Below are 15,165 nucleotides of genomic sequence, written 5' to 3'. Positions count from 1 at the left end.
TTCCTTGTGGCATTTTTATGATTAATTATTTATATGGGAAATAAGCCACAATTAAAATGAAAAAAATAATTTTATTAACGTTTCGACGCCCAAATCGGGTGCCGTTGTCAAAATACAAAATATTACTAAATAAACAATAATGTTGTTGCTAAGCAAAAAAATTCTTCTAATAATTTATTTAATCTGACTCATTTATATTGGCAATTTAGACATATATTATACATTTTAAAGTAGAAGACTTTAAAATGATATTGTCAATATTTATGAGTTGCGTTCCTGGGACGACTTACTGAAAGATAGTTCATTCGATTACATGAAATCAACCCCAACTCAAGAATATCCGTCACAAAAAAATTATAGCATGTGATCTGTCTTTAAAAAGACAACCAAATGCAACGACAGTAAAATGTAATCGAATGAACTATCTTTCAGTAAGTCGTCCCAGGAACGCAACTCATAAATATTGACAATATCATTTTAAAGTCTTCTACTTTAAAATGTATAATATATATGTCTAAATTGCCAATATAAATGAGTCAGATTAAATAAATTATTAGAAGAATTTTTTTGCTTAGCAACAACATTATTGTTTATTTAGTAATATTTTGTATTTTGACAACGGCACCCGATTTGGGCGTCGAAACGTTAATAAAATTATTTTTTTCATTTTAATTGTGGCTTATTTCCCATATAAATAATTAATCAGGAAATAGAACAGCGGGCAAAAGAAACAGCTGAATACAAACCTAAACTTTGGCTTAGATACGTGGATGACACTTTTATCATCTGGACCCACGGAGAAGAAAAACTAAAGGCATTTTTAGAACACATCAACAATATCCACCATAAAATTCAGTTTACTATGGAACTGGAAGAAAACGATCAAATACCATTCCTAGATGTGTTAATAATAAAGAAACAAGACGGACACATAGGCCATACAGTGTATCGGAAACCGACACATACTGATAGATATCTAAACGCTGCTTCACACCACCATCCTGCACAATTACATTCAGTCATCAAAACCTTGATTACAAGATCTGAAAGACTGACAGACCAAGAACATCAAAATGAAGAAATGCATCATGTGAAAACAGCGTTAAGAGAAAACGGGTCCTCAACATACACCATCGAAAAAGCTCAAAATGCTCGAAGAAGAATGAAGGACCCAACAGAAGACGAAAAACCGATCGGCAAAACCATTCTGCCATATGTTAAGGGTACAACAGAGAAAATAGGTAGAGTGCTGAGAAAACATAACATAGAAACGATATTTAACACCGACAGAAAGATCTCAACTATTCTACCAACACCAAAAACCAAAATATCGTTAGAAAGTCAAGGAGTATACGAGATTCCGTGTGGGGATTGTGGAAAGTCGTACATTGGACAGACCAACCGAAGAATCCATGTAAGACGAGAAGAACACCGAAATGCCATCGAAAGGGGAGAAACCACGTCATCCCTTGCACAACATGTCGCAAATACAGGACATACAATAAACCTGAATCAAACAACGATGTTAGCTAACATAGAAATAAAAAGAAAACGTGAAATCAGAGAATCGATAGAAATCGAAAGAAATCCCAACGGTCTAAACCAAAGAAATGATGCGCAACGGCTTCCTACAACATGGAAAACGGTACTGAAGAAAAAGACCAAAATAAATCAAGCAGCGACATCTACGCGTGTCACCCTTCCAGACCCCCCAACATATACTGGACCAATCACAAGATCCAAGAGACGCGCAGGTCAAGCAAATACATCAGGATCAACTATATAAGTTACGGTATCGTGAATAAAAATTCAGTCTACTTCAAGCAACAGCGAGAAGCGGAACTACCTGACTTGACAATGGCAAGTGAGATCTTGCCGAAACGTCGTCAAAATAATGGTTTTTCTCAAAACCAAACTTATTCAACGCGGAGTCAAACCCGGAAAACAACAGAAAGCATATATATATATACATATTAACCAGCAATAGGAAGCCAAAATGTGAACATTCTACGGCTTATTCACAGCCCTCCAGCCTTTTCGAAGCCCGATTTTGGGCTTCGTATGGTTTTCTTGTCGTTACTAGACTTACAGGGGGAAGGGGAAGGAGCTGGTCGAACACACACATGTATTGGGGGGCTACTAATAGCTTGCCGTCTTTAAGTTGCCCAAAGTTAGCATATATAATGAGTAAATACTAGAAAACCTGCAATTTTTCGGGCTTCATAATGATGGAATTTATATCTATATATACACCATTTAGTGCAAGCTTTTGCCGCGGAGTCGCTGTTGTAGTCGGTGTATATGTTTTTATACAGATTTATGTTGTAAGCATTTTACGAAGCCCTAAAAAAGGCAACATCGCAATATCATATGTTTTAAATTTTCATCTTAAAGATAACAAATCTGTGATTATACATTGTGTTTGATTGAATACGTTGTGCGGGCCTTACGCGTCCCCAATGAAGCGTTCGCAATGAATAGTAGCAATGGTAAATGAATGCCATGAAGATGAAATCAGGACAAATGGAAGTGAGGTGAGTATATTTTTTAAATAGATAAATTCAATAAATTTCACATAAACCACCCCTATGACTCCGCTTTACAGTCGAAATTTATAATTAATTACATCTCGTAGCCCAACTAATTTAAGTATACCTGCATAACTATTGCAAAATTTGCTACCACAGTTTAAGTGAAAATCAGACTGGTTAACTCGACAAGATTAAATCCACAGGTTTTAAAACTACTTTTTCTAAGATCGATTCATGGATTTATATCACAGTACTTGCACATATTTATACAAACAAGTACTATTTTTAAAAGGATAACAAATATAGGTCCTATTTTGTGTTGTAGAGGCTGGTAAAATCCGAATTGGACAAGCTTTGTTGGAGAAGGTCCCCGTTTTCTTTCAAATTTATGACAGTAGAATAGAAAAATTATATTAAAAATTCAAAAATATTTCATTTGCTTTTTTTATATCAAGATTAATGTAATTAGAGATCGTAAACAGAATATTTTAGTTAGGTCAACCGGAGGATAAACTCACTTAAACATGAGGTTTCAGATTAATGTGTAGGAGTGCTAACATAAGTGCACTTAAGTTAAAAGTTAAGCTAATTTTTTATATTTACTTCATAAATGTACATATCTTTTGAAGAAAACACCCGAAACATACCCGAATCTTCATCGATGTTTTTGAAAATAAGTTGAAAATATTTGTAATTGAATTCTTTCAAAAATAAGTGAAAATTAAGCACTATCGTTTTATTTTTTTTTCAGTCATATAGTTTTGACAAATTTGACTTTTTAATTTATTTTTTGATGTAGCGGCTAAAAAGCTAAAAATCTGGACGATTTGCATGATCAACATCTTCATTACAAAATAGAAACTAGCTTTTAACTATAAAACGTATGTTTTTACAACTATAATTATTATTATGGCTCAAGCACCCAATCTGATTCAATTAAACTAATGGCATTTCTGGAATCAACAAATGATTTTATTTTAAGGCAAGCAGTTTTAAAATCTCTTTTTCTAGTTCTTTAAAACCAGTGTAATAAAAAATATATTAACTAAGCGCGGACCACTGGCTTATGCAAGGTATTTGCGGTTTTTTTTATTTATTTAAGGGTTATTGTTTATCGAAAAATAAACTTTCTTGTCTGTAGCTGTAGCAAATTCTTTTTTCATTTTTGAGATCCGAAAATAACAAGTTTTTTGTAAATATAATGTATTAGAATATTCGAATAAAATTCGGTATGCATTTGTTGCGCAAGCCTCTGTTCTAGCCGGTATATAAACCGGATATATTACCCAGACCCATATATATGCTGTACGCATTTTACGAAGCCCTAAATCTGTTACGTAGTAACACAACATGTTTTCATTTTTCTCGATAAATATCTTAGATCATTTGTTTAATGTCACCTTCTAATGAATAGGTTGTGCCGGCATAACGAGATGAAGCGATCTCAAAGAATGGTAGCGATGGCCAAAATAAATGCCAATCAAAACGGCAATAATGAAAATGAGGTACGGACATTTTTTTAGAATTGATCAAAAATTCACTACGTGTGAAATATTTACTGTGAACAAAATCTTAAATTTACTATTATGTTAATATTAAAAAAATAAACGGTGAAATGGTAAACTGGTAATGAGATTTTATATAAGTAAGTAGTTGCTAGTAGCAACTAGGCATCTTGTTAATATATAATTTTTATTTCAATTATTTAAAAAATCAAAACAAATAATTAAACGTCTTCTATAAATACATTAGTTAATATTGACAATTTAATTAAATAAATTAATTACTATTTTTATCTATGAATATAATGCAAACAGAAAATTGCAATAAATTAAAAATACAATAAGAATAAGGTTTATTTTTCTATTTTATAATTATATTTGAAGACACAAGTTCATGAAGGGTGTATGTGACAATTTTTTCAAAATATGTTTTTTATGTTAAAGTACGTTGTTCGAACCTAGAGATCTTTCAAACAAGTCAAACACGTTTTAAAATTAATATTTTCTAGAGTGTAAAGGATCTATGTACACAGTAAATTTTTAAATGTAAGTGCATAAAGGACCTATGTACACAATGTACATATATACAGTGATGAGCGCGCTAATATCCGGCAAAATAGCGCAAAAAATGGACAATACTAAATTGTGAGATAAAAAAAAATAAAACTAGTCGAGCTGGGATATTTAGCGATATTAACCTATACATTTACATTGTATTGATTGTTTCCCACCTTTACACGTATCAGAGGAGTATGTCAACTAAAACTGTAACTGTGACAGTGGCATTTCTCAAACTCGTCCGATACGTTTAAAGGTGGGAAACAATCAATATAATTTCCTTGTGGCATTTTTATGATTAATTATTTATATGGGAGATTATATTACTTGGAAGTCAATAGAAAGAAAATACCAAGATTAGTAAGTCAATAATATCGAGCTAGTACATATTTTATATTTTAGTACATATTACTTATATATCTAGTATTATTAATATATTTATAATTTAAACCTGTTACAAGTCAGAATTTGGTATTATTTTTTGAGAGTAAATTAAATGTAAGACCAAATACTTACGATGTCGGGATAGTATCACAAGGTTTTTTCCTGGTTTTCCCTTGTGATTTACTATGAAGTCTCTAACGCGAGAATTTTACTGTCGTTGCATTTGGTTGTCTTTTTAAAGACAGATCACATGCTATAATTTTTTTGTGACGGATATTCTTGAGTTAGGGTTGATTTCATGTAATCGAATGAACTATCTTTCAGTAAGTCGTCCCAGGAACGCAACTCATAAATATTGGCAATATCATTTTAAAGTCTTTCTTCTACTTTAAAATGTATAATATATGTATGACATGCCAATATAAATGAGTCAGATTAAATAAATTATTAGAAGAATTTTTTTTTTGCTTAGCAACAACACTTTTGTTTATTCTAGTAATATTTTGTATTTTGACAACGGCACCCGATTTGGGCGTCGAAACGTTAATAAAATAATTTTTTTCATTTTAATTGTGGCTTATTTCCCATATAAATAATTAATCAATATAATGTCAATCTATAAGTTACTATCGCTAAATTTAACACCTCCATTAGTGTTCGTCTCTTTTTATCTCACAACTTAATATGTTTTTCATCTTTTGCGCTATTTTGCCGGTTAAAAGTACGCCCATCACTGTATAAAAATATATAATAAATTATTATTTTAAATATTTTTAACAAATATATTAGTTTTAGGACTACATATTCTATAAATTTAGTATATTTTGATCTTATATTAAAAAAATTCTAGTATAAAAATTTTAACATCATTTTTCTCAATAACTTAAAAGTGTGACATAGACCCTTCATGCACTTGTGTCTTCATTTATTTTGATATAGTTATTTAAACACTTTAAAAAGCTATAAGGGAGTTTCCCCAAGAAGTGCATCATTTTTTGGTTATTTCACGTTGAAATATTCGCTTTGACATTTGACGAATATGAACCAATTTTTCATTACCTACAACTTTGCTTCTACTGGGTCTAGAGTCTAGAGAGTTCATACTTTCATAGACCATTTTTTTCAATTATTTATAAGCTATATTTTTACTAAGAATGTTTTTTCGATAAAATACTTCATTTTTAAGTTATTTGCAAAAAACCGTCTAAAAATGTTTTTTTTTTTTTGTTGAACAGTGAACATATTGTTTTCTCGCACATAACTCGAAAAGTATTACCTTCGTGAAAAAATGCTATAGAATAGAACAAAAGTTACTTATAATTAGTCAGTTTATCCATTTCTGGACTTACGTATATTTTTCACCCCCGAGAAGAGGTGAAACTCACCCACAGGTCAAAAGCACACATTGGCACAATATACAAAGGAAGTGCTATTTAATATGTTCACAATATACAAGGTGTTTTATAAAATAAGTAAACGATTGTTACAATAAAAGTAAAACTCGACAGATTTTTTGAATTATTTTTCGAAATAAAATAATGTTGATGAACACACTATAAAAAACATGTAGAACTATAATCAATTTTTTTGTAGAAAAGAAAAGTAACGCTGGGCGTGAACGGTGGTCTAAGGCAGAAAAGTCACTAGTATGTGATTATTTTAAGGATCATATTCAGAAGAAAATTGCGTCCAAAACAGGCGAGTGTGCAGAATGGATCCCTAAATATAAGGACTTTCCAAAGAATAAAGACTGGCTGAAAATAAAGACTTATGTCTAATACTAAAGTGTATAATACTTTTAGAGCAAAATGACCCATTTTACCATTTTTCATTTTAAATTAGAAATGTTTATTAGTTTAACCGAATGCATTTTTCTTTAATAGTTATGTAATAAGATATTTTACTTTTTCTTTAGTTTATTTCTATTTTTACACACATGTTTGTTCTACCGAATATAACCTTTTTTTTTAATAAGATGTGTTAAATTAATAAACCATTTTATCACATTTTCAGACTTTTCAATATGCATTTGATCCTATTACCAGTCGTTCCCAAACTTTTTGTTTCTCATGGCTTTACAGATTAATCCATTGAAGTTAATCACAAATAATACAAATTAACATTGGGAGTGAGTTTGTTGACCATTAAGAAGATGGGTATTATTTTTGGCTGCAATGCTCTTCAAATGGGAATTCATTTTTTTTTCGAATCCTGAAAAAACTAATAAGTATTTTTGAAAAATTTAAACGCAGAATGAAAGATTACGTTATTAGCGAGGGCAGAAAGTCCCTGAGAACTTCTATAATGTTTATTTTAATAAGTTACAGGGGTGAAAAACTAAGAGAAAATTTAGTGTGATTTTTAATTTCAAATATCTCATTCAAAATAAACTTTTTATTTATTCTAAGGGACTTTCGGCCCTCGGCAATAATTCCGTCTTTCATTCTGCGTTTAAATTTTTCAAAAATATTTATTGGTTTTTTCAGGATTCGAAAAAAATAAACGCAATGTCCGTGGTAATATTTTCCAAATCTATCTTTGTCTTACAACGCACTCAGTCGAATAGAATATTGTCAGCATATTGTTAGTCAGACAGCGACAATCAGTGACAATTTTAAATATTTGACATGGCATCAGGAATATTTTGAGTTGTTGATTAAATAATATTGATATACAGATAGTGTATTTGACGAATAATTGATTTAAGACGTGAACTTAATAAAAAGTTGTTTATTGTGTATTATTTGTGGAAGGTCCAAGCAGAGAATACATCAGGATAATATATTCTGTGATCCAAGTATTTTGTTGTTGAAGATGTTCAAAATTGTAAGCGTTCCATAGTAACAATATATTATTAAAAAATCACTTTAACATTTTTCCTCTTTTCTCGATTGAGTATTAGTTTTTGTTGTACATATAAATTATTACAATCAGTGAATACATAGTTAGTGAAAAAATTATCACATTTATTAACTGAATTAATAATTTGCAATTATACAAATAGCAGTTATCCAAGAACATTTAAAAACCATCGCTTTAAAGTTAATCATGACATTGTCAAGTAGAATGACATTCTAGTAATGTTTACATATCCATACCAGTGTGAATTTTAATACACGTAATTTGCCGTGTAAAGACAGAAAAAGTACGGATAGCCGTAAAATATTTGCGAATTATGTACCGATGGCCTTAAACAATAATTGAAGAGTGGAAATTCAAAATGGTCTAATTCCATTTTAGTCACATTTGACTTGTAACTGTTGTGAATTTCAACTTCCAAAGGACTTGACCAACACTCATTAGGAGTCCATGCTATAAACTAAAGAACCAACAAAAAACATATAATGCGTGATCCTATGTAAAGAACACACAGTCAATTCAAAGCCCGGGTCGTAAAGTAACCTGGCAACACAGCAGGGCTTCCTAAAATGTATTAAGTATACTTTTTTACACATTTGGGCTTCGATTTGCTGGATTATACTCCGGGCTACTAATAGTCTATATAGTACATATAAAAAAATAAATGAAAGAAATTATTTCCCCTCTCAGGTTGCTCTTGATAAACTCGTTACCCTGATCATTTTAATAGAAAATACACTCCTATAAGATGAATATTTCACCCGGGCTGTGGGTTGTCTGTTAAGTGTTCCGGGCTTCTAATTGTCCGATTGGTATGTATATATATATATATATATATATATATATATATATATATATATATATATATATATATATATATTGAGAGTTGTTTCCTACTCTTATTCTTGCAAGAGATAGTAGTATGAATTCATCTAAAAAGAGTTTATTTACAATATGCACTTACAATATAAACTTAAAAATACAAACCTAAAAAGAGAATCAAGAACAATGCTATTTCTTACGCTATGAGTTTTTGACAACTATCAAATAATTTACAAATGTCATTCAAACTAAAATTACACAGTCATGCTACCTAAAACTATAAATAACTTAAAATAACTAAATGTGGTTTTATTGAAAATAAACATTATTTTTACATCCCCCCACCAACAGGTATGACAAACCATGAAAGTCTATGGTTGGTCACAAGGCAACAATTTTGAGATGTGAAAATAATTCATATCGTTCCTTTTGTATCCAATATCTATTTCATATAAAGTATTTGAAATTTGTTTTTTTATTTGAAATGGGCCTAGTCTTACGTTATCAAGTTTTTTTCTATTTAGTTTGGATTTATTTTCTACATATGCCCAATCTCCTTCTTTAAAATCATGGAATTTTACTGATCTGTTAATAATGTTTTTATGGGGTGTTTATCATGAATTTTAGAGATTAGTTTAATAAAATCACCTGTCGTCTGATTTTTGGAAGTAACTGCAAATGCATATCTGGTAAAATGATCTACAAGTAAGTGGAGGTATTTTTTTGTTGAACGATTGCTAGCAAATCCTCCTATTGTATCTAGGGACATTATCTCGAAAGGTTCTTTTGCCGGACCTAATTGTGACAAGAGACCATATTTTGGACCTACTCTTGTTTTATTTTTACAGCAGATCTCGCATTTCTGGCAGATATCTTTTGCCAGTAAATCCAAATTCTTAATGTAGTAAAAATTCCTAATTTTGTAAATTACTTTACCAGCACAAATATGACCATGAAATTTGTGAATTTTTGTTATTAACTCTTTATAGAATACATCTTGGTTGGAAATTGTTCCTATCATTTTATCTATAGCTTGTCGATTATTATTCTGGTCTTGTTTTATCTCAGTTAATGTCACTAGGTTCACTGTTTTTATAAATGTTTCTGCATTTTCTATATTTTCCAAAACTGGGTTTCTAGAAAGGCAGTCTGCTTCTACATTTTCTTTTCCAGGTTCATATTTAATGTCGAAATCAAATTGTGAAAGAAAATGAGTCATATCTCCTAATTCTTCATCTGGTCTTGTACGAAGTTCTCTTCCCTCAAGGGGCTTATGATCAGTAATAACGACAAATTTTCTTCCCATTAGCCAGTATTGCCAAAATTTTAATGCTTCTTTAATTGCCAGGCATTCTAAAAAAATTGCTTTTTTGTTTTTCTGATATTTGTTCAATTTTTTTGAAAAGTAAGCCACAGGTTTCATTTCTCCATCTTCTTGTTTTTGTTTGAGAACTGCACCAACTCCTAAAATACTCTAGCATCGGAATATATAACTGTAGGAGCATTTGGGTCAAAAATAGCTAGAATAGGTTCAGAGCAGAGGATACTCTTTACCTTATCAAAGGCTGTTTGGCAGCTTAAAGACCAGTGAAATTTAATATCTTTTCTAAGTAAATTATGTAATGGCTCTAATAACCTAGCTGAATCTTTTATATATTTGTGGTAAAAATTTACTTTTCCCAAAAACTGTCGTATTTTTTTTTCTGGTATCTGGTGCTGGAAAATTTCTGATCGATATTAAATTATCATGTAAAGGACGAACTGAATTGTTTCCCACAATGTGTCCCAAATATTTTACCTCTTCTCTTGCAAAATTACATTTTAGAAGTTTAAGCCTAAATCCCTCTTCAAGAATGGCTTCCATGAGTCTTTCAATGTGCTCTAAGTGTTCTTCAAATGATACTGAAAATATTAAAATATCATCTATGTAATTTATACAAAATGGGTTTAAATTATGTTTTCTGATAATATTACTTAAAATTCTTTGAAATATTACTGGTGATGTTTTAAACCCAAAAGGTAAGCATTTCCATTGCCAATGACCATCTTGTGTAACAAAAGCTGTCTTATATTTATCTTTATTCCGAACTGGAATACACCAAAAAGCAGAATTTATATCTAAAGTAGTAAAGAATTTAGCATTCCTTGTTTTGGTCAAAATCTCGTCAATTAATGGAAAAGGTTGTGGTTCGCGAACAATTAATTTGTTTAATTCACGAAAATCAATGCATAATCTTGTTTTAGATCCTTCATCTTTTTTAAGAGCCAATGTAACGGGTGCTGCAAAGGGCGAAGATGATTCTTCTATTAAATTTGCTTTTAACAATTGTCCAATTTGAAATTCTATCTCTTTTTTGTCCTCTAGTGAGCATCTGTATGGCTTCTTTGCGACAAATTTATGTTCTAAAAGTTTAATTTGAGCTTCATTATTTTGAACTTGCCCAATATCAAATTTATGTTTTGCAAAAATATTGTCATATTTATTTAGTAATATTTCTATTTTACTTTTCTGCTCTGGCTTTAAATGTTCTAATTTTGCTTCAAAAAGCTCTGTGGGAATTCCTTCATTAAAGTTTATTGAATATTCTGTCAAATTAACATTGTGATTAAACTTTTCAATCTTCTCTTCAATATCTAGATCTAATCTCTAATAAATTTCTAAATCAAAATCTTGTTTCATTTGAAAATTCAAAATAGAATCCAGTCCAAGTAGAATATCATACTCGAAATATTCATCATTAATCACAAAAAGATTAACATTTTTCTCAATTTTATTAATTTTCATTTTTGCAATTAGTTTTCCTGTAAAATTTGTTCTGCCATTTATCGTTTTAAACATATTCCTATCTTCATGAATAACTAGTTCCAACTTACCTGCTACCTTCGAATTCAGAAGAGTAACATTCGAACCTGGGTCATAGATTTCACATAATTCTCTATTATTTAGGAATACTTTTAATTTGATCAATGGCAGCAAATTCAGTTTTTTTGGTCGGTTACCGTTTCATTTAATGTCTCCTGTATAGCAATATTATTAACATATTGAATATCATTTGATTTGTTTTCTTGTATTGTCCTTCTATCTTTTTGCTTTAAACGACACATTGCCTCTGGATGAAACCTCCCAGGGAATCCTTTTTTATCACAATATTGACAACTATTTTTTTCTTTTGGTATTATTGTATTTAATTTGGTAGGTATTTGTACAAAATTTGGGTTTGTCTCTGATTTATTCTTCTGGCTTATAACTGAACTCTCCAATTTTCGTAACTCACCTATCAATTTTTCCATTGTTGTAACCTCAGCTCTATTAATATTATTTTGTATATGAATTGGCAAATTTCTCACAATTAAATCAATTAATATATCAACAGGAAAATCATTTTTGATATTTAGCAATAAATTTTCTTTGCGAAATGCATAATCAACAAGACTACTACCTATATACTTAAATGAATAAGCTTTTCTATGATTATCCCAACCTGTTTCACAAAAACTATCAAAAAAATTAAGTTTCCATACCTCAAAACTGTTATCTAAGCCTAATGTTATTATTTTTGATTCAAACCATTCCTTTGCTATTCCATCAAGAAACAGACGTAGAATCAAAATCTTGACTTTATCAGTATCTACCTCACATCGCGAACATTCTGATTCGAAGGTCTTGAGCCATGAATTCATTGGAACATTTTTACCATCAAAATTTCGAAGTACGAAATCATCTTTTATTTTTTTTGTAATTTTTCTTTTCAACTTTAGGTATACTAGTTTCATCAAGTTTCTGGAGCAACTCGACTAATGGTGGAGATTGTTCAATCGCTTCTTTCTTCTCATACACTGGTAATAAGGTCTGTTGTAGGTACTCATTTTGATAAATCACAACAAAATAAATCACTTTCAAATTATCATCTAAGGTAATGGTACATGTTCTAAAGCATCCTCTTGATTTCATGGATGCTAAAACATTTTTTACTTTTTTCAGACGAAATAGTTCAGAATGATAATCTTGAAGTTGCTTTTCAGGAGGCATTTCATAATAGAAACGGGACTCTGTTGGCTGCAATCACTTAAATTTATATACATTATTCTTACTATCACTACTGCTTGCTTCTATAGCAATACAAATTCTCATTGATGCAATATTCATCCTTAATTTGTACAAATAACGGCTTGAAAATCTATTTTTATCGCTATTTTCGCTTGGTCAGCGTAAGTTCTTGATTTATAAGAGTTGTTTCCTACTCTTATTCTTGCAAGAGATAGTAGTATGAATTCATATAAAAAGAGTTTATTTACAATATGTACAATAAAGATTATAAACATTAATATAGTCTGTTCGCTAAACTCAGACGCAACTTTCTAGATATTTTAGTCGGTAATTTAGCCAATTTTAGTAAAATTGGCAAAAAATAATTTTTAAATAGTTAATAATCACTAAATAGTTAGTAATTTTGCCCATTTTTGCAAAATTTGCAAAAAACAAAAAAAATATCGACTAAAATATCTAGCCAGTTGCGTCTGAGTTTAGCGAACCGACTATATAAAATAACTTAAAAATACAAACCTAAAAAGAGAATCAAGAACAATGCTATTTCTTACGCTATGAGTTTTTGACAACTATCAAATAATTTACAAATGTCATTGAAACTAAAATTACACAGTCATGCCACCTAAAACTATAAATAACTTAAAATAACTAAACGTGGTTTTATTGAAAATAAACATAGTTTTATTTTTACATATATATAATACTAGTGACGTCATCCATCTGGGCGTGATGACGTAATCGATGATTTTTTTTAAATAAGAGTAGGGATTGTATGATAGCTCATTTGAAAGGTTATTTAATTGTCTATTCAGTAATATAAACATTAACACAATTATTTATACAGGGTGTACAAAAAAATTTTTTCTTCTTTTTGTTTAAATTAATTTAATAAAAAAAATTTGTACACCCTGTATAAATAATTATGTTAATGATTACATTACTGAATAGAGAATTAAATAACCTATGAGCTATCACACAACCCCTACTCTCATTTAAAAAATCATCGATTACGTCATCACGGCCAGATGGATGAAGTCACTAGTATTATATATATGCAAAAAAGTCCTAATTTAAGAATAAAAATTGACCTGTCTGAGGATTTCTCTTCAAATTTGCCCGTTCTTGAGATAATGAATTAATGCAAACTCACACGTCCCCACTTATACTACAGTGTCGCGCCCGCTTGATTAGCAATTAAAAAAACAAAGGGGTTTTCGATATTGTATTGCAAAAAACTCTTCGGGATTTCATCAATCAATGTTTAAAGAATATCTACCTACCTTGGCAACATTGAAACTTTTAGTTAAAATTCCGATTTAGGGTTAAAAATTGCGGATTTCGAAATTTTCAAAATGTTTAATCGCTTATATAACAAAAACTATTAACCTAAGAGAAAAATCACTAGAGACCTTTTCTGTTTGTAATGATTCAAAAAACCTAAACAAACTTTGTTCGATGCAAAAATAATAATTTTAGGAAAAACCCCTAATCTTTCTCCTCGTCTTGTGCTGTTCAGAATCGCCTGTCATTGTACACATTTTTTCTAAATGACTTACTCAAACACATACATAGTTCAATTTAAACTTTACAGGAGAAAGTTTATTTTTCCCCTAAACTATGCACTTTTCGATTCACCTGGTAGATACACGTGCAGGGCTGATGCCTGCCAGGTCATGGTTTTTAGCTTTGGTGTGCTATGAATTATCACTATACAAATTTCTAGCCTTACAGGAAGACCGTTAGTCGGAGGGTTCACTAGCTCTTAGACTATTAAAGATCAGGGAACTTTTCGATCTGCAGCCTGGAGGCGAGAATACAATCCAGACCTATTAGGCGAGCGGCAGCAACCCCTAAAATTACGTTATACCGACCACGAAAATCAACTTTAGGGTGAATGGCCAATTTTGGTCCTTCTTTATGTTTTCGATCGGTTAATCCGAATATGAAGTTTATTCTTTTCTAGAGTTGGTGGAACATGTTTAAAAATGAAATTTTATGCAAAAGTTGGAAAAATAAATTTTGATGGTTTTTCAAATTTACCTCGCTGTATCTTTGGTCGCTGTAAATATTTCCTTTTGAATATTTTACTGTATCATCGTTGAAGTATTTAGATAATGACATCTGTCCAAAATGTTTAAACAAATTAAAAGATGAGTTGTTAATTTTTAAACATTTGGTCGTCATATTTTGTAAATAGTTTCATATTTACGCAAAAAAAGTTGAGTGACAAACTTTTTAGTTTATAATTTTAACGAACACAACAATAAAATATGATTCATAAAGAAGTCTTCTGGAAAACTATAAGTCAAAATACGCTGCGGTGCAAAAAAATCGATCCACTAAAAATTTGGTCAATTTTGATGTTTCGAATTTCCTAAACCTGTTGTCCGATTTAAGTGACTTTTTACCACGTTATAGCCTTATTCATTCACAATATCGCTGTAATAATATTGTTGCTTGA

General features: G+C 30.4%; 1 protein-coding gene across 2 annotated transcripts in view; it reads left to right on the top strand.

Annotated features, from left to right (window-relative positions):
- Window positions 1-15,165, top strand: part of LOC126884510 (NFX1-type zinc finger-containing protein 1-like) — a 415,118-nt gene that overhangs the window by 351,150 nt on the left and 48,803 nt on the right. The window contains exon 18 of one of the 2 annotated variants that reach the window (XM_050650451.1): window positions 6,569-6,981. The exons of the other annotated variant lie outside the window; for it this stretch is intronic. Within the exon in view, the coding sequence (XP_050506408.1) occupies window positions 6,569-6,753 (185 nt within the window). The 3' untranslated portion in view covers window positions 6,754-6,981. Of the gene's footprint in view, window positions 1-6,568; window positions 6,982-15,165 lie in introns of those variants that run through there. 2 annotated transcript variants of the gene reach the window in all.

The sequence above is a fragment of the Diabrotica virgifera genome, chromosome 5, assembly GCF_917563875.1.
Source record: "Diabrotica virgifera virgifera chromosome 5, PGI_DIABVI_V3a".
Lineage (NCBI taxonomy): Eukaryota > Metazoa > Arthropoda > Insecta > Coleoptera > Chrysomelidae > Diabrotica > Diabrotica virgifera.
Note: the sequence above shows the minus strand (reverse complement) of the source record. Positions and strands in the feature narration are given on the sequence as shown.